Here is a 21,305-nt window from a genome sequence, read left to right on the forward strand (position 1 = left end):
TATAGATGTGTGTTTTTTAATTACTTTAAAATGCTGTCAGGCTCAGACATGCAGGAAATCATAACAAGAGATGTGAGAGCCACATATGACTTTCATATTCTGTGAAACAGACTTCCGCAACCTCATTCAGGCTCATAGGGTATGCAATAAACTGCTAAACAGCAGTTGCTATTATCAGTGGGTAGATGATCCAACAAAATTAGAGCATTTCTCCTCTTGCTCTGTTCTTTTTATTTATAAAGGGCCCATTGTGTGCTCATGTGTGTAAATGCTAATTCAGTGGTAGTTTATTATCAAAGAGGATATCTTTTAGCTGCTCATTTGATCCACATCTCCATGCCCTGATCCTCGTCCTGTCTAAATTGGCCCTCTGGCCATACTGTTTGTGGTACTCGCCAGGCTAAGACCTCTTAATAAACACACACACACACACACACACACACACACACACACATTTTTCCATCTGTGTATTTCAAAAGCTTGTATGTGTGAACGCTTGCATTCGCCAGTCCCAGCCATCTCTCCCAGAGTCAAAATGAGTGATAAAGTCACCCCTTAATCTCCTTCTGGATGATTCCACACACAATATTTACGGCAATTGAATTTAACCCTTGACTAATCAGTGAATGTCTATTGGGCTGTAAATATAAGAATAGGATGTCCAACTGTTAGTTAATGAGCTGCATATTCCCTAAGGCTGAATAGAGCTAAGATGACCTAAATGAACTGAAGCTGGCTTCCTTAATAACTAGTGTTTATGTCTTCTGTTCATAATCTTGAATATTTATATCCATATGAAAGTAGAAGCAATTGTGACGGCACAGAGGTACAGGGGTTAACACGGTGTTGAGACCTGCGATATACTGGCAGCCTATCCAGTATATCACAGAGCTACTCCGCCTCTCTCCGTGTGACAGCTGGGATAGGCTCCAGCCTCCGAGCGACCCTAAATTGGATAAGCAATTAAGAGGATGGATGGATGAATGGATGGATGCTTGTGAAAATAATTCACTAATGCTGCATTTTGAAGTTTAATCAAGACTTTGTCACACTGTTTTCTAGAAGTGCAACTGGTGAATCTGTACTGACACCTCACACTTTCACTTTTTAACTTTTCCCCGAAACATTTAAACTTAATTTTTTTCATTTGAATGAATTTACTACATTATGATCTTCCTTAAAGACATTCCCTTTGTATTTCTGAATGTTCAGTGTTTTGCTAATAGACCAGAAGCATTATGTCAACTGCAAGCCTTTAACTACTCTCTCAGCAGTCTCCAGCAGGGACCACTTCTAGTTTTGTAAACTGCACCTGGTGCACCTGTGTAAAATTAAGACGGAAAAGTGGAGATATTTGCGCAATTCAGCGCTGCTCATGTGTGATTACCAGTGTTACTTTAAAGCCCTTGAGTGCTTTCTGTGTTTGTACTTAGGTTTGTGTCGGTGTACGTGCCCCGCGCTTCTTGTTTGCCTGCTTGTGTTTTCTGCCGTCCAAGAGGAAGTTGTACTTTGTGTTTCTTTTTTATTTTGTTTTGTGTACTGCAAGTTCTCCTGTCTCTAGCTTTCCCTCATCTGACCATCTATTCCAAGGTCAGCTTTTCAGCGGGCTTACAAGGGAATGATACAGAAGATTATTGCCTCGATCAATAAGCTCAAAATGAAGCAAAGGGGAGTTTACTTTATTGACTTTCTCGTGTACAGTGGCAGTTTTAACATTTAATTGTCTCTCTGTATTTAGAGCAAACTCCCATTTAGTGCCCGACAACTGTGCCATCGCAGGCCTTCCTCGTCTCGCTTGCCTTTCACTTGGGCACCATTTGAAACAGCCCTTCGTAGCTTAATTATTAACAGTGTTATGCTGCCCTGTTGTACTGTGAGACATTCAGAAAGCAAATAAATAAATGAATGGCTGTATTTTCAGTAGCTCCCTGTCTTTCTCTCTCTGATGCATGATTCTCTGTCTGTGGAGAATTTAGCAAAACTTGGGGTGCGTTTGATATCAAAGCTCTGTTCCCTCAGCTTTCAATCGACAGGGCAACAAACCCTCAGGTCCACATTCCTACAGGGGAGCGTGAGGCGAAACCGAAGAGAATCTGAGTGTGTCAAACTCAATATTCCTCCATAATGTACTAGGCCTCTCTGGCGCATGCTTGATCAATTTCATTTATTCATCTGCCAGGCAGAGCTATCCCTCTTGTTTTTCTACATCCATTTCATCATCCTCTTCTTTTTTTATTCCTTTTTCTCCTCCCCCTTCAGGCCCTGGCCAGTGAAATACTTTTAGACGTTCAAGAGGTCAAGCAGCAGTTGATGAAGAGGAGGAGGTTGAGGCAGGCCAACTCTGTGGCAGCAAAGGGCGGCCTCTCAGCCAAGTCTATGATCAAAGCCAAGTCCATTGCTGCCTCCATCCTCAATATGTCAGAGAATGATCTCGCAGACATAATGGAAACTGATCAGGTAAGCCCAGGAGACTGTGTTCACGATTATATACAAATTCTAAGTTAAAGAATTATATCAAGTTTAGGATTGATTAAGCCCAGGGCATTCAGCATACCTGTGATAGATTTTTTTAATGCTGTAAAATTTTGAAACATCCTCAAAGTTTTTTTTGTTTCTGTGCATGCGCACCATGGATTGGCAAGGACAGTATGGCATTAATATTGGCTTTGGCTTTGGGTATCTTCTTTGTCAAGTAAAGCAAAATTAGTGTCAAAGAGCTACTTTGCTCTGTCTGCTGGGAAAAGAAACTATAGATTGGCATCAGTCTGAAAAGAAGGAAAGAGGAGAGAAGTAGGTGCCATCTCATTTCATTTCATTGTCCAACAGTGTTTAACCTTCCTGGAAATGTCTGCTTGTGTCTGACCTTCTCTCATTGATGCGTAGATAGAGCAAGTAAGCAATCCTGGAGAACTTTAAAAAAAATGCGCAGAGGCATGTCACTAATAAGTTGGGAAGTAACAGTGCCAAAGCGAAGACTCCATGTTTAAAGTGAGTGTTCAATCCAGGCAAGATCAAAAACCTGTCAACTCCTGCAGCACATATCAACTTGATATAAGATTTAATAATGGCACAAGCTGAGTGCGTACAACTTTTTACCCCTCCTTTCAGGTAAAAGCAGTCATTGAACAGAAAATTCCTTGTTATTGAGTGTTGTCGGTTTTCAGAAGTCTTCCAGACTCTTTTACAACTTGGTGGGCCATCGCTCCACCATAGATCACACCCAGCCATGTCATCAATTAGCAGCCCTATGTTACAATCAGCCTCACATCCCTGGGGACTTCCTCCCATCTATCACAAGATGAGAGAGGGCGCAGCAGACACTTACTCACACTTGAAACCAATTTTAGCCCTTTGCTGCACAGCTCCACCCAAGAGATGAAAGGGAACAGTTTCTCACTTGACAAACAGTCCCTTTCACCAAAGCTTTAACCTCTGTTGGTAAAATCACTCTTTTTCTCTTCACCACCTGTTTTCTTCCACTGCATTTTATTAGTGATGGTTTATTAGAATCTGCTTGGTGCCTTAACACTGGTTTGTTTACCCCTTGTGTCTGTGTTTATTAAAGGATGTAAAAGGTTAAAACTTTTTTACTGTTAAAATTCAAAAGAAAGACTACAGTATAATGTAGTCTGTTGTTCACTTGGGATAGCAGGTACGGTTGCTGGAAAAAAGTTTGTGAACCCTTTCTGTTTAAATATGGCCCAAATAACCATCCAGTCTCATTCCCTTTTAACTCATAAAACTAGACAAAGACAGCCCCATTAAAGAGATGAAAAGAAACTATTAGACTCAGGAAAAAGGTGCCCACTATTATATTTGAAAAATTACACAGATCTCAGGAATTTGTAGGCTGTAATGATAATCAGGTGTTTCTATTTAGAGAACAGGGAGTTGTTGTTTATGTTTATCATGCTACAAAATGATCTTTAAATAGGGACATAAGCAATCCATAACCGGGCTGCCTTTGTGCAAATGAATTCAACACCACCAGGAGTGGTTGACCAACAAATCATTCCAAGAGGAAGCCTTGTAACAGTCTAGGAGGTCACAAAGGATCCCAGGGTAACTTCTAAGCAACTAAATGCCTCATTAGTTCAACATTGGTTCATAAAGAGTTCATGAGTGTACCGCCAAGAGAACTCTAAACAGTAATGATGTGCATGACAGGGCTTCAAGGAAAAGGTAACCATTCTCAGTCTAAATATTTTGTTTGCCTGCCAGAAAGCTGGTTTCCCAATGTTTTCTAGAAAGATGAGGCCAAAATAGAAGTTATTTAAATGCGAATGATGTTCAGAGAGAAGAAAATGCAGAATTCCAGTGTAATCTCTGAAATGCGGCGATTGTTGTTTGGACCTGCTTCACTGCATCTGGGCCAGGATGGCAGAACATCATTGATGGAGCGATGAGTTTTGAAATAAATCAGCAAATTTTAAAGGAAAATGTCAGGACATCTAAATCTCAAGAGAAAGTGGGTCATGCAGGAAGACAGCAGCCGCTCGGCACACAAGTCATCCCAGCAAAGAATAGCCAAAAAAGAATAAATATGATTTTTGGATTGAACATGTCAAAGTTCCGTCTTTTATTGAACAGAACCTCATGTAGAAAGTTCATTTGGGCAAACGTGAGCGAGGCAACGAGCAAAAGTTCCTCCAAGCTATTGTTCAAGAATGATCAGGATTTTTGTTTCTGTTTTTCCACTTCTTGGAAAATTGGACTCGGTTATACAGAAAATCAGAAACTAGCAAAGTGTTCACAAACCTTTTCCTTCAGCTGTAAGCAAAATATATGCAGAAGATTCCTAACAGCTTGTGGTTATTAAAAAAAATCACTCTATCTCATTATCCACAATCTGGACTCACTTATATATGTGACAAAGTACTGACTCATGATTTTTTCTTTAGCATTTTGTACAAGCAAATGTTTCATGTTATTTGTTTCTGAAATATGCTCCTCGCTCAGTAAACTCTGAGCAGCGTCTCCACAATCTTTTTCGATTGTGAGTTACTCATTGAGCTTGAGGACTGACACGATGTTACTGTATCAGGATGTCCCAGCAGTGTTCAACAAGTCCAACACATAGCAAGTTTATTCATTTATTCATTTAGTTTTGCGATACCAGTGAGCTGAATGAGAGTTCAGGCTCTGTGGGATTGTTTTTACTTCTCTTTTTTTACTTTTAAATGAGAACGCTGCATTGCCAACAGTTACTTTCTTTTAGTTTGATGTCTGTTGTCAACAATATTTCTAGAAGTTTTCAGCTTTGGAGGGCACTAGTACTTGGTTTTGAAATCGATACATTTTTGAATTTCAAGTGTTTCAAATTGTTTAAGTGAATTATTCCTGGTTCTATTTACAATTTCAGGGGATTTGGGGAATAGATGGCCTTCTTGTAATGACCATCATCTTTTCCTATTCTTAGTCATTTTCTGTTCTCTAGAGAAATAATCTTTGTTCACTTGTTTCTGCCTTAAAATTGTCAGTGAGCGCATTCGTCACTGTATACACAAATGCGAGTTTTAACTCGGCTGTGCAAAGAAGACACATAAATAACGAAGATGGAGAAATGCTCAGTTCAGATGGACTAAGGTGAGCTGAAAAAAACTCTCAAAATCTAAATCTGAGCTAAAAACCGTCTGGCTTGTTATCACTACAAAAGCCAGCACCTTTGATGGTATGGGAGCACATTAGTGCCAATGGAATGGGGGGACTTGCACGTCTGCAAAGAACCCATTATTACTAAACATTATCTACAAGTTTTGGAGTGCATATAACTGCTCTTGAATGAAGACTTTGCATGTTTTCAATGAGAAAATGCCAATCTAGTCAGTGATAAACCTGTCACCCATACAAAGCATTTAGCTCATTATGTATCAAGGAATTCCCTGAGCTTTAAACATCAATTTTAAAATCAGCATATCAGCAAAATGTCTAGGTGTTATTGTACTGATTCTGTTATATAATATGTAGGGCTTGAGTAACGTGCAAATCATACAGTTTATACAGCATCCCATCTTTAGGAATGTTGTTTTTCATTTATTAATTAATATCAATATTCACTTCTTTGCTTCTTTGCTACACATAATTAAATGAAACACACTTATTCCACGCATATTTACACACTGCTGTCATCCTCAACACTCTTACTGTCCACTATCCAGTTCATGTGTGCAACAGAGCCGCAGAAAGGCCCGAGCAGCTCCACGCTCCCTTGGCAACTTGTTGTGGAGTTAATGATCCAGATGTAATAAAGCTATAATTGCCAGGCCAGTTTGTTTTGCACCTGATATTGGATGGAGGGTCAGTGCTTTGTTATGTATTTATCAAGGGCCAGCAAGCGCCCACACATTTACACGCAAACACTTTCACACAGTGCATACATGCGTTTTACACACAGTGTTCACCTATGTTGTGAGATGTTTTAAGACAGCACTCACAAAAGGCTTTCTTTTTTTCTCAGTAATATAAACACACAAACACACACACTTGTTATGACCTTGCTTTCGATGTAGGTCTCTGTTTCCCAAGCATCATTCACTAATTAGGCAAAACAAGCACTATCACCAGAGACCTTATATAGGGTGCCAAACAGCTGGGGATCAACAGGAAGAGATACAGACTTGCAGACTGTTGTCATACATCCTGTGGTATGTGAATGCTCCCAGCCATCATGTCAAGGTTAGTGGGATAAAGTGTGCAGTGAAATGAAACATGTCCAGTACTAAAATATATCCTTCCAGTGCTTCCAGTAAGACAAAAACAAGGCAAGCTGCTTTGTTAAAGGAAAGCCTTGATTATCGTGAATACATAATTAAACAAAGGGCCAGCAAATACAACAGTGAAAACATCCTTTAATATACAGATAGATTTTCTGTTATCTTCCATGGTTCAGGATTTTTGTATTTATTTGTCTAAATTTAGAGGATATTTGTAATTTAATTGTCTATAGCAATGATGTCAAATGTAAGACCCAGGGGCCTTAATTGGCCCAGCAAAGGCTTCAATCCAGCCTCCTTGATGGCTTTGGAAAATATAGAGGACATACATTTTTTTATATTTTCCTGTTGATAAAGACCTCTCCCATAGCCCTTCATACTACACCAAAGTAGTTAAGTAATAAATAAAAAAAAAAATACATGATTTAAAAAGTATAAATACAGAAAAGCAGCCAGCTAGCAGAACTTCTGTAATTTGACACATTTATCAAGTAGAAAAACTGAAAAACGATTGAAATTGCATGGATTCCCTTTAGTCTTTGTATAATGTAATGTGCTTTATTAGTACACAGTGCATAAAGCTGAATTTATGAAAGCTTTATTTAATTAATACTGTAATTACATTGAAAGCAGAAGTAAAAAGTGGACACATAGAATTAAGATAACTCCAACTCACATGAAACGGTTTTGTACCTGTTAGAGCCATTGTGTCACTGCAGGGACGTTTTCAAACCCACACACACACGCACTCAGACTTTTCTCCTCCTGCTCTTCCTCTTGTATCCCTGCGAGCCAGCACAAGTCGCGTCACATCTTGTCCAGTGCCACTTTGGATTTGAAGTGAAGAGGAAGCATAGGTAGCTCAGGAGTACGTGCTCATGGCCATGTAGTTCCGTTTCACCATGTTCATTAGCACTGCCACTCTCTTAGGTCTTTACACATGAGTAGTATGCAGAGGCATTCTGGGATACCTTGCAATAGTCTCCACAATACTTCTTAAAGGTCCTAACTGGTGCAACTGGTGCTACATTTCTGTCCTTTGGCAACAAATGTGTTTCTTTGTAGAAACATTATACCTCAATAATGTCTGATGTGACATTTTATACAAAATGTAAATATTCCTACAATTTAATGAAGGTTGTCGCTCAACACTTTTGATTCCTTGTCCTATGATCTCTAAAAGAAAACACTGCTGAGAATCTCCTTTTGTGTTTACAGGGGACGGCAGATTGCTCAGAGTATCCCAGAGATCAGCAGTGGCTGGCCCATGTAAACCACATTCTCCAGCAGAAGGTCAGTCTCACCTACTTGCAGTAATGATCACATAACTTGTTCCTGCTTAGGCAGTGCAATAGTCACAAAATAATATATTTTTGTTTTAATGTGCAAAAACACAAACACTTGCTTTAGTCCCACTAAGATTTTAATTACCAGTCACACTTTAATCTGTTTACTTTATATAAGTAATTCGTGGTTACTGCACAGTTACTACTGTGTTCGAATAAGTCATTACCTGCAGTCCAGGCAGGCCTATTTTCAGTATTGGTTGCACAGGGAATTAAAAAGACATTGCAGAAATGTACTTGCTAATATGGTCTAACATAACAAACAAGTGCATGATTTATTTCAACAGAAAGGCAATTATGTATTTTCCCAACCAAAGCAAGTTTGTTTTCCAGCCAGCTATCAATCCATTTCCTTAACCCCTTATCTAATTCATGATCACTAAGGGGCTGTATCCCAGCTGACACTGGGCAACAGGTAGTACTAGTAGTAATTATTTAGTTATTATTTGCAAGAGCTTGTTTTATCAGTGGGGTTAGGTTAACTAGTGATTCAAAATTGCGCATAGGTGTGAATGTGAGTGTGAATGGGTGTGTGTGTGCGTTGGCAGTGTGATAAATTGGTGGCCTGTCCAGATGTACCCTGCCCCTCGTCCTATGGTGGTTCCAGCCCCCCGCCACCCTGAATTGGATGGCTGGCTGGATGGACTGTGTCTCCATGTTCATGAGTTTCATGGATGGATCGGATTGGATGAGATAACAGAGAACCTAAAAAAAAACATGCATTCATGCTGTAAGTTGCTGTTGACCTACAGTAAGTTGAGCTTTCTTCGCCATACTGAAGCAGGAAATTCTATCAAATATATGTAATATCTGGTCCTAGCTTACTTTGTTACTATGTAGTTGTTTGGGATAAATCAGCAGCAGTGAGAGGAAAAGGAAACAACAAATGCTCGTTTAAAGACACCCAAAGAGTGAGCAGGATGATTTCGCTGTAAAAATTCCTCTCTTCCAAACATCACAGATGTTCTGTTTAGAATTTTTGAGTTTTGATAAAAACTTAGGGTATTTTTTTTAACATGTAATATGTTCGCTGTGTAAGAGATTCAAAGAGTTTCATTTCAGTGCATTTGTGCGTCATAGATGTTGCTTCATTTTTGTTTGTTTTTAATAAAAGCTGTGTCAGATAATTAGAGATATCCAGGCCCTCAGGTGTGTCCAAACCTTTGGCTGGCACTGTATATGTTTTTGAACAATGAAGAAATCCATCCATTCGCTTCCGCTTCTCCTTTTCAGGGTCGCGGGGGGCGCTGGAGCCTATCCCAGCTGTCATAGGGCGAAAGGCAGGGTACACCCTGGACAGGTCGCCAGTCTGTTGCAGGGCTAACACATAGGGACAGACAACCATTCACACTCACATTCACACCTAGTGACAATTTGGATTAATCAATTAACCTATCCCCACAAGCTGCATGTCTTTGGACGGTGGGAGGAAGCCGGAGTACCCGGAGAGAACCCACGCAAACACGGGGAGAACATGCAAACTCCACACAGAAAGACCCCGGCCTGATGGTGGAATTGAACTCAGGACCTTCTTGCTGTGCAGCAACAGTGCTAACCACCGTGCCACCGTGCTGCCTATGAAGAAATCTATTTATTTATTGACTAAGGCATTTTATTTATTTATCTATGATTAAGTGGATGTTTTGGTGTCTACGTTACAGTTTGGTTTAGCCAAATGTGGCGTTGTTACTTGTCAGTCTTCAATGCTTGAAAAACAAAAATTGGCCACCAAATACAGTAAGTGGAGGATTTTTTTCCCACCCCAACGATCCTGCTCAGCCTCTGAAAAAAAAAGACAATAATGCAAAAGATAAACAAAGAAAAGCAACTAGATTGTGGCTGTGTTGGAGTCTTTGTGTGCACACAGCCAGTCATCTGTGAGTGCTCTGCTGGAGCTTTGCTCGAGTGCTGTCAACGTCTGCTCGCTGTGATATGTGTATGATTGAGAGTGTCGAGTATGTGTGTGTGTCTTGTCTGTGTTCTTGTCAGCGGCTGCCGCAGGCACTCATGCGTCGCCTCCGCACCACGACACACACCAGACACTGTTCTCTTGTTCCCCAGATCTTCTCCTGACCTTTCCACCTTCCTCTCCCCCTCCCACACTAACACACACACAACACTCTACTGAATCCATGTTTTTCCCTTCTAGCTGGACAGCTCTCAGTCCCTGCTCTCTCTCTCTGCCATCCTCCACTGTCCCGCATTCTTCACTCTCTCTCTCTCTCTCTCCCTCTCTCCCTCTCTCTCTGGCTCAGACCCCGAGGCAGCTTGTTAGTGGGGAACTAAATATTGATTTGGCGGGCCTGTCGATGCCGGGAGAATGAGCTAGTGTCCACCAGAGACCTCGGCACCGGCAGCCTGCTATCGACGTTTTCCGTGGGCAGAACAGGGATGGTGGGGGGGGGCTGGAGTTGGTGTGCAGAGTGGAGGAGGAGAAAAGCGGAGTATGACAAGGCTGAGACTCGCCCCCAGGTCCCTGTGGGGACCACTGGGACCACCGCAGTCATCCCCCTTCACTGAAACAGACTTTTTCTATCCCCTTTCAAGTCCATCTTGTTCTGTTTTTTTTTTTTTTTTGGTTTTTTTGCTGTTTGTTTATTTTATTTTTCTTCTCGGCTCGATCATGCGGTTTCTTCTCGCTGTCTGGTTTTTAAAAGCGTATTGTCATATTAAGTGGACACCAGGCTCTGTCTTTGCCTTTCTCTTTCATATTTCTATATTTTTTGGGGCAGCTGGTGGGACATCTTGCATGCCAAAAGATCAGGGTTTTTTCATAAGCTTAATTTATGTGTTTAAGACCGCTGTGATATCGGGCCTACACTAAGTGAAGGCTGCTGCAGAGAAGCCAACATATTCTAGTGAGTGCATACACTTCAAGAACTCCAGTAAAGTACCCGCTTGGTTTTTCGACTCTCTGTCATAGCTTATGAAAGGCTCACCAAGCAGAACATCTGTGAAGTGGAATAGCCTGGGCTGTCACCCTGTCTGTGACACTAATAACACACTCCCCTAATAGCGATATGATCTTACCCGGAGCAGTACTCATACACACTTCCTCGAATAAAAAGACACAGAGACAGAAATAGACCCAGTGAAAGGAAAGATGAGAGAGATCCATGTCCTTAACTGGCTGGCTGTCACCAGAAGAGGATGAGGATATGTCCATCTGTGTGTGTGTGTGTGTGTGTGTGTGTGTGTGTGTGTGTATATATTCGTGTGTGCACCACACTCACGACAGCCTCATCTTGTCACTGTCAGTGCTTAATGGAGCTGCCAGTGGGACAGCACTTTATTATCTCAGTGGCCCTGTCAATGGCAAACCCATCACTCATTCTGTGTGTGTGTGTGTGTGTGTGTGTGTGTGTGTGTGTGTGTGTGTGTGTGTGTGTGTGTGTGGGGATACGAAGATAGGTACCTATGTGTGCGTCTTTGTCTGTGTGTGGGCCATTGTTTACAATCACTGTCATGCACTGCCACATGTCAACGTAACAAGAAAGAGAGGCGTTGGCAGTACGCTAACAAACTCTGTGTTGCAGACCTGATGATATGTGATGGTGTATGTGTTGAGGTAACTGCTCCCTTCATGCCATAGAAGTGCCATAGATTTCCGGAGCCCCCTCACCCCTGCCCCACATGTCCACTCAAAACAAAATGAAACATTGCGTTCATTTTCTCGTCTCTCACCTCCACTGGTGAGTTAATGAAATCAAACCCTGCGCCTCTCAGTAGAGAGCCACCGTAAGCGGCGCTCCATAGCCAGAATCAAGGGACGATGCTGTCTAATAATCATGAGCAGGCCAGGGGGTGTGCTATATGGCTCCACCTCAACCTACCATGAATAAGGCCAGCGGTGAAGATGGAGTGTCCATGTGGGCCATGGGGTCCAGGTACCGACCCGGGGAAGCATTGATTTAATTGCCTTTGGTTTATTTGTGGAGTCCTAATTATTGACTGGAGGTAGAATTTAATGGACCAAGTCTTTATGAAGACAGGGAAATGACTGCCTTCTGCTGCTGGCCAATAATGAACAGGAGCAGCATGTGCATGCAAGCGTGTGCACATGCACGCAAGCACACACGTTCCCTCCAGATCATTTTTCAGACTCATTTTGTATACACACACACCTATCTGAAGCCTCATGACAGCATAATAACATTTAAAAAGTCATTGACTCTGTTGATTTCTTTATGAGAGGACAGTGGTTTGGTTTACTGGTATGGGGTGGCGCTAAGGGCCTGCTAATATTTACCTCACAATCACACCCAAGGGAGACGTACAAGCATCACTTCTTATCAGCCTCCGAGCTATAACAAGCAGGTGAACATTACATTAAGACAGTGGTAGAGACAAGCCAGACCAATCAGGACTGGACTTGTTATAAAACATCAAAGGCGTTTATGGGTGGTCTCTAAGGCTGAAATAATTCCTGTAATTTCAAACCTGTATCAAACTTTCGGGAGGGTTTCCTGTAGCCCATTTCTACAGTGGTGAATAGCATTAAATAGCACTTTTTTCATGTCACTTCTTATAAAGGCTTCACACTATATTGGTATTTCTATGAGGTGTTACATCATTAACCCTTGGTTTTAAATATATCTATGGCTCTGTTTCCATGCACTCTGAAACTTTTCTGTTGTTGGTGGTGCTGTGAGAGTGAGGAGCAGTGTGTTGTGTTGTGTGGCTCATTATGCCTCTGTAATGACAAGGAACAGCCCTTAGTCCCACACTTCTCTCTGAAGGAAAGTGGCTCTAATTAAGCTCCAATTAATGACTGAGCTAATTAAATCAGACACTCTTTTTGGTCCCTGTAAGTATGTTTGTATGTGTGTGGAGGGGACTTGAGTTGAGACTTTGTACTGTAAATGTGTCACTGAAACAGTGAAGGGTTCCCAGGAGGAGACTAATATTATTGTTGTTAGTATCAGAGTGCTCTGTGAGTTTTCTGGCCTATTCAGCCTGCGTTTCAGATAAAAAGAAACTGCAGATGCAGCTTCTTGCTGATGTTCCTTAGCCATTAATGGGTTGGGTGATTAAAGCTGTTGAATTTGCACTACATGAACAACAAGTATTTGGCCACATCTCTTAATCTTTGAGTTCACGTGTTACCGAGCAAGTAGCCATACAGTCACGAAACATTTGTGGAAAGAATGGGTCATTTTCAATAACATCTCAATCTCATTCAGTAACTGCACAGTTCCATAATTCATCCGGCATTAACATCAGCACAAAACTGCGTGCCGGGAATTTTGTGGCATGGGATTCCATCATCATCATCATCATCATTTATTTATTTATTTATATAGCACTTTAAAAACACAAGTGGTAGACCAAAGTGCTGTACAATACTAATATGCACATAGTAATAAAACCAGACATAGTAATAAAATAAAATAAAAATATCAGTTACCCACAGAGTTAAAAGCCAGGGAATAAAAATAGGTTTTTAATAAAGACTTAAAAACTGGCACTGATGTAGCCTGTCTAATATGGAGAGGAAGGTTATTCCAAAGCATCGGCGCAGCAACAGAGAACGCTCGGTCTCCTCTAAGTTTCAGCCGTGACTTTGGGACCGAAAGCAGCAACTGCTCAGCTGACCGAAGGGAACGAGTGGGGACGTGGGGCTTCAACAAGTCAGACAAATAAAGAGGTGCCAGACCATTTAGAGATTTTAAAACCAATAAAAGGGCTTTAAAACTGATCCTGTATTCAATTGGAAGCCAGTGTAAAGAGGGCGTCCTCTAGGTCTAATTTGCAGATGTCTACCACTTTTGTCCAGATAACAGAGCAGGGGTGTTGAACAGAAGGCCAGAATCTGCCTGGGTAAAGACTCCCATCTTGCCCCATGATGACTCAACAAAGAGTACATAGATGTAGAACTTTTAAATGCATTTTCATAACTTTTACAGTGGGTTCGTGGAAAAAATGAACTTTTCTTTGAATTAATAAAAATGTTTTATAATTGTGGGACAGTCTGGGCAATGAAATGCGAGAACGCTTTCTGTAAGTTTGCATGTCTGTCATGTAGTTTCACTGGTCCAGCCCACTTAAGTACTCAATTTTAGTTAAAGTTGAGGGACAAGGTGAAAAAAGATTTCTTGAAGCCTCTTTGTTGCTTTAAATGTTACTGATTGTATCCAAGGGCGATTTAGTCTGCTGATGGGCACAGTAGACTAACGGGGCAGTTGTTCTGCTCATTTCTAACTGTACCCCAGTAGCTTGCATTATTTACAGTTTATCCTCTGTCTGAAAGAAGGTATTTTAGTTCTTCTCCTATTAGGACAATTCTCCTTTAAGCCGGCTCTGTTTGACTGCCGCTGGTAATCTCAGGTACACACCAGAGCTGTGTACCTGAGATGACCATATTAAAGATATAGGCTCTCAGTGACATCACACAAAGCCAATAGTAGAAATAATCTCTTTAGATAAGGATTCACAGCGATTATTCTGTCTCATTATTGAATAATAATGAGTCCACAATCGGTAATGGTGTATGTATGAAAGAAAATAAGTAAAAGCATAATCAGGAACTTTTAAGTTAATATAGAAAAATTATCTACACTGAACTGATGGCTTGATGCATTGCCTTCCCTCTGAACCCACACTAGAAGCTGGTAAGTCTTAGCAGCTTTTTATTTTGTGACAGCTTGCTGCCAGCACAGCCACTTTTCCTGACTGCAACTCCTTCCCAGTGCATTACCTTGACCGATGAGCCATAACTGTTACATAGCCATGTTCTGGGTTCCTGAATTCCACCTAAAGGTTGCATCTGTTTTGTATGGATATCACCTTTCTATATTTATACCCCAATCATGCCTGAATCACCTCATTTTCACACCTAATGAGTATGAACCTGAAACAAAGACCGGGTGCTTTCCTATGTTTAATCTAGGGTGTATTTAGGTCAGATCCCTAACAAATGCATGTTGCGCTCTGAAATGATGTTTGCAAACAACGTATCAAGAAAAGGAGAGATTTTTAATTACAGTATTTGTGGCCCCAAGTGTCCAATTCCCTTTCATATCAGTCTCCAGTGGCCTAAAGGGGAGAAAAGCGAGGGATCTGCTATGCTGCTGGGGTAGGTAATTACGAAGGAGAGCAAGAGAATAGGCTCGTCGGTGCTTTAGTGATTTTCTTACCTGAGCCCCTCTTTGCAAATGTGACATATTCATTATTGGAGATAATCAAATGCAAGTACGGTGCCTTTGTGCTTTTTTTAATCTATTTATCATGTTGTTGTTGTTGTTATTCCCCCGTTTGATAAATTTGATTTTCAAACAAAAGTGAGAAGATCAGAGATCAAAGAGCTGTTTCCACCCTCCCTCTGCTATAAAACTACTGTAACTACTTCTCCCTTACCTTGACTAGTGGCCTAGATTGGAGATGACTCACTAGCCAGAGACAAAGATGTACAGCAGGTTTCCCTTCACACCCCAAGAAAGCCTATCATAGCACTCACTTCTTCATTTATTTATTTATTTATTTATTTAACACTCAGCTCATATCAGTAGTGCACACTGGCTTTATTATGTATAAACGTACAAACTGTATGAAAGTTTTGGTTTTTACAGCTGCCGATATGCACACTCCTTGAAGATTTTTCAAGGACCTAAATGTTGTTTGTATAGCAGAGTACTGGAGTTCAGTGGCAACATCTACATTATTAAATATACATGACTATTGCAGTTACATTGACAATAGCTCGTGAATAACTAAGAATCCTCCTTGCTAAGGTCCTCTTGTATTTCTTTTTAGGCTCTGCAAGCCTCTCCTCCCTCCACATTTCTATTCATTTAGATATCCAGCCATCTGACACAATCTCTGAAACCAAATTGGGCCCTTGGAAATAATTGTGTTAACCCATTCCGAGGGAGAAGACAAAAGAGGTGGAATGATTGATCTTTTATTTTTTAAAAAAAGTTGTGTGTAATGCCACTACCAGACCAGCGTCGCTGGAGTGCGGAAACTTTGAGCTGCTTGTTGCCTTGAGGTGTGCCCCAGGCTATAGCATAGCAGTGTCATTTAATTGGCTCATAAAAACACCTTTTGCTTGCAGCCCCTGTCCTTGTCCACACACACTCACACACGTATACCCACACAAACTTGTCAGTGTCAGTGGCTTTGCACGTCAGTTCACTCCTGAAACATGTTCATGAAATCATACATAGACAAAAGGTCGGCTCTGCAGGGCCTGTTGAATAGTAATGGATGCGAGTTAGCATGGCTTAATGCTACAGTAGCTATTTTAGTGTTGCCAAAGGGGACAGGGCCTCTTGCAAAACAGCCGTTGTGTTGCTGGTGCTTGCTAGCTCCGCCAAAGGGGACAGGGGCCCAGCTAAATCAACTGTAGCATAACATTAGTGCCAGTTCTTAACACCGCCTTAAGCAGCCCAGGGGATCCAGCCAGAGCAGCTGCATCACAGCTTACCTCCAACCATCCTGCAGGGTATCAGTCCCGAGCTAATGTGGCAGTCAGATGAAAGAGAATGATAGTGCTGCTTGTCCCATTTGTGAGCACTTGTGTTTTCTTGTGGCAGAATCTGCTAGTGTAAGAAACAATCAAAATTAAGGCATTTTCATTGAAATTGAATATCAGCCAAGAGACAAATTTGCACAATACACACACACACACACACACACACACACACACACACACACACACACACACACACACTTCATTACATCAACACTCAAAAAGCTTTATAATCCTGTTGATGGTTTTTGTGTACCTACTCGTGTTTATACAGAATCTGTTCCTTGAATTTCTCATGACTTCAAATGGGTAATGCCTTGTTTTAAGGGATGATACCTGTGATGAGTGGCAGAAAGGTTCACGGTGTCCTTTGTTTTTTCTTTTTGTTCCTGTCTGAGAAAAGGACTGCCAAAAATAAGTTTTTAAAATGAAGGAATTGAAAGCACATTGAGTTTGTTGCATACATTCAGCATCTTTTTTTAGGCCTAAATCTCACTTAATGTTAGGTTTATCTAGATCATGTTTACCTGTTAGTGTTGTTTACTCATATTCCCACATCGGGACTTTTAATGATCCAGTCTCCCACTTTGCTATCCCACAGAGCCCCGTGTTGTGGCTGTGTCTCTATTTTAGTGCGTTTGTTTGCATAGTTAGTGGCTCTAAGTGCAATTAGCTTATTAAGAAATGTGAGTGTGTGTGTGTGAAACAGAGAGAGTGAGCTCTCTCTGGAGGACAGAGGCAGAGGGAGATGTCTCAGCAGTTACTTCAGTGTAGTGGTTCTCTGAGGAGTTATGCTGTGTGTTTGAAGCATCCAGTGCTGCTGGAACTGACTCCCCAGTGCACGCGTGCACAAGTGCACACTCACACACACTTTCTCACATACTTCCTGGCACATACGGCCTTGTGTTCCCTGATTCTTTTACCTTTAATGAAGAAGAGAAGGTGTCAAGGGGCAGGAGAACTGCGTGTGTGTGTATATTTGAGTTTCTAATGCGCACTCTCCAGCTGTATTTGAAACTGAGTACTAAAAGTTTTAAACTAGGTTTTAGTACCATTTTGGATCCAAGCATTATCTGCAAACTGTCACCATCTTGGTGACCACATATGGATCAGTGGGTGGGAGCTATCAGCTAATACTGACAGGCTTGGCTAGCAAATTCTATCCTTATACTGTATACTTGCAACACAGACACCTGAACATTAGTCCAAAGTAACATACAAATAAAGTACTAGACTTTAACTCAAAACTGAAGCACAGATATTGCTATTAAATTTGTTGTATAATTACTTTAAAATGCTCCAAAAAGCACAACACTGCAAGCACAGTGGCATGGCACAACATAGAGCCACCTTGACAGGACAAGACTCAGCTGTACATCTGCACATAATGGATAAAGGTCACTGTTAGGATGCCTGTATTCATATTTTGGACAGAGAAGACAGAGTTTGAAAGCAAAAGAGGCCATCGATGTCGGTGATGTAATGATGTAATCGATGTAATGAGCATCATTCAACAGAGGTGGTGACTTACGACACCAGCTGTCAGCCACCTACAATGCAGTCTTGACATCCCTAACCAAGTAGCTTAACCCCCATTCGCCTGTGTCAGGTGACCTCAATTTAAAAAAAAAAAAAAAAAAAAACGGTGTCAAAGTTGTTTCACCCAAAACCTCTGGTGGTAATGACCCATGTCTTTCTTCACACTGTGGCTCATGATTAATAGTGGGTCAACAACCACCTCCTAAGGGACAACCCCCACTACGGATTAAATAGTTAAATGCTCTCCACCTTTAGGTTTTAGAACTGAAAAAGCTTCATGGATAACAGGTGAAAGGTCTTCTGCAAACTTCAAGAAGTCCAGTCACTTTACTTTTTAGCTCTTAAGACAGTAAAGAAGTTTTGAATGAATTAGTAGATGTGACCTGTCAGACAGCTAGCAACTACCTATGTCAACACTCACACACATTATAAGGAGTCTGAGTGCTGACATACCATCCATAGGGTTGTAACCAAGAGAAAAAATAAACAAATAAGGGTTTAACATGGGAATCAATGGAGCTGCACTTTGGCACCAGCCTCAAGTGGTGCTCAGAACAACCTCAACTTCATTTTTCAAACCTGGAGGTTTCTCTGTTACTGTTTGCTTAATCAAGATCATATTTTACAGTTTTTTCTTCTTTCTGCTTCTGTGTGTAGTTCGAGGGCTCTTGTTTTCACACTCTCTTTTATGAAATAATCACATCTGTCCTGTCCCCTTCTCACTTCATGCTATGGGACTTGGTAAATTGGTCAGGGAAATATCATGCTTCCCTTGCTTACAAAATGTGCCTATAAAAAGCATTGCATAACTTAAGGGGAATATGTATGGGTGAGTCGGTGCACATTCAAATCAAATCCTCCTGTCGATGAGGAAGAAAAACAAAATTACCCAGTACTCTGAGGAGGAACCTGCCAATTCTTTGTTTTCACATTTATGAATTAATCAGTATCAGCTCTCATCCTTTCCTCTTCCTGGTATAGATTCAATCCAGTGACGCACACAAAAAGCAATACTTTAAGTTTTTACCATTGGTGCTAATTATGCCTAGAGGCACAATAAGGAAAAAATGGATAAAGCTTCTGGGAAAATGTATTGTCTCTTTAGACTCATGAAAACAAGATTGTGGGTGGCGTTTTTTTTTTGTTTTTTTTTACAGTTACAGGATAAAATTACTCTTTTAGAGCTGTTTCACAGCACTACTCACAAGAAACATTAATTCAGTTCATTTTTTTATGTAGCACCAAATCACAACAACAGTCACCTCCAGGGGCTTTATATTGTTAGGTAACGATCCTACTGTAATACAGAGAGAACCTCAACAATCATACAATCAGACCCCCTTTGAGCAAGCGATTGGCAACAGTGGGTTGGAAAAACTCTTTTAACAGAAAGAAACCTCCAGCAGAACCAGGCTCAGGGAGGAGCGGCCATCTGCCCTGACTGTTCGAGGAAAAATGACATTCCAAAAATCAAACCAATACCGGTTCGTCTCACAATTAGGGATTTTCTGTCACTCAGACGTGTAGATATACTGATTTTTAACGTGTGGTTTTATTGTTTGTTTATTGTTTATTGTAGTATTATGTTAAAAAAAATTATATTTCCATAGAGTTTTTCCTGTCCACAGTGGACAGGCATGTATTGGGGAAAATGTTCAGGATCAATGTTGGGATACCATACCTCTGCTGGTGTGGACGGGAAAAAACAGCAGACCTGTTTAAGTTAACATGTGAATGTTTTTTACAGCTGGCTTGAAAAAAAAACATGAACTGCATTCTCACTGGTCAAAAATGGAAGTTTAATAAAAGTGAGCTGTGGAGTTGGGCTACTGCTGTGTAGGCTGCTTTGTGATTTACTTTATCTCAAAGTGGCTGTTCCCTGAGAAATTTCACAAATCCTGAGGCCCCGTTTGGGCTTCTCTTATTTCATAAAACAGCAAACAGGCTGCCAGGTGTAAAAAAAAAAAACATAAAGTGTGTGTGTGTGTGTGTGTGTGTGTGTGTGTGTGTGTGTGTGTGTGTGTGTGTGTGTGTGTGTGTGTGTGTGTATATAGCTGGATAGATATATAAAAAAATCTGATTTTATTTTTTAATACTTGTGCTTTTGTGCGTGTTTTCCTCATTTTCTCTTCCCCTTCTACCGCCACCCCCACACCCTTTTTTCTGTGCTTCCCCTCCCCTGCAGATCCCCTCTGCCGGCCAGCTAATGGAGGCTGTGCGCGTGAAGATGAAGGAGAGGAAAGTGCTGACAGAAGAGCTGGCCACGCTCGCAACACCAGTCAGCGAAAAAGCCTGACTCCCTGGGCTGAGGCTGGGAAAACTGTCATCCTCTTCTTTTCCTCCCTCCCTTCTTCTCTCCCTCCCCAGCTCCTACTCGGTGGGAGCCGGGCTGAGCCAAGCTGGGCCGGGGCAGCAGAACCAATATTTGTGAGAAAAGCGCTGTCGACTCACTCTGGGCCACTGGCTCAACGCAGCACCCCAGCTTTTGTAAATGAGCCCTCGACATCTGTGTTAGCACTCACTGCACTATGTCTATCAGACAGGGCCCTTTAGTGCCAAGCTAATTTACAGTGCAGCCACTCTCCTCCGCTCTCAACGCAGACCTGGGGTGATAAGGCAAATGCTTACTCTAATGTTTAAATTACACTTTTTGAAACTTTCTTTTACCCCTTTCCCTCTAATTTATTTGGCACCTCAAGAACTTTTAGGTTGCAGGGACTTGACCTACGCATGCCTAGTCGACACTTTAGGAAAGTCCAAAGCAAGAGAGAGCAGAATATTCACTGCAAGGAGCTCCAGAGTGTATTACCCTCAGATCCAGTTCAGTGATTGAAGCCTCATCTGTTCCATTTATGAAATGCACTGCAAGTATTCATTTCTGAAGGAGATTGTTAAAGCTTCTAATCTTTTATTTTGTTATGTAATTATATTAAGTATTGCTTGATTTTTTTTACCATTTTGTTTAATAAACATTTACTTAATTTCCAAAATAAAAGCCCTTTTAACTTCTAAAGTCTGCCTTTTTGTGATGGTCGCTGTCGTTTGCTTTGCTGTGCTCTCGTACTTTGCTTGTTCTGGCAGTTCAAAGGAGTGTCAGTCAGAGTGTGATGGTGACTGAGGATGCTCTGCTGGACTGCGGGGTTCTCGCACCTCTCTTATGATTGACAGCTGCCTGTTGGCATGGTTCCTGTCTGTAACAAGTGGCCCCTGCTGCTGACATCATTAGTAAGGGTCAGG

At 41.3% G+C, this 21,305-nt stretch overlaps 1 protein-coding gene across 4 annotated transcripts in view; it reads left to right on the forward strand.

Moving 5' to 3' along the window:
* Positions 1 to 21,070, forward strand: part of cntln (centlein, centrosomal protein) — a 93,189-nt gene extending 72,119 nt beyond the window's left edge. For 3 of the 4 annotated variants that reach the window (XM_042225047.1, XM_005932382.3, XM_042225046.1), the window contains 3 exons: positions 2,260 to 2,457; positions 7,932 to 8,006; positions 20,254 to 21,069. In XM_042225047.1, the coding sequence (XP_042080981.1) occupies positions 2,260 to 2,457; positions 7,932 to 8,006; positions 20,254 to 20,364 (384 nt within the window). In that variant the 3' untranslated portion in view covers positions 20,365 to 21,069. Of the gene's footprint in view, positions 1 to 2,259; positions 2,458 to 7,931; positions 8,007 to 20,253 lie in introns of all 4 variants that reach the window. The other variant, XM_042225048.1, reaches the window with a different exon arrangement.
* The last annotated feature ends 235 nt before the right edge of the window (positions 21,071 to 21,305 follow it).

The sequence above is a fragment of the Haplochromis burtoni genome, unplaced genomic scaffold (genome assembly GCF_018398535.1).
Source record: "Haplochromis burtoni strain Fernald_Lab_line unplaced genomic scaffold, NCSU_Asbu1 Contig_158, whole genome shotgun sequence".
NCBI lineage: Eukaryota > Metazoa > Chordata > Actinopteri > Cichliformes > Cichlidae > Haplochromis > Haplochromis burtoni.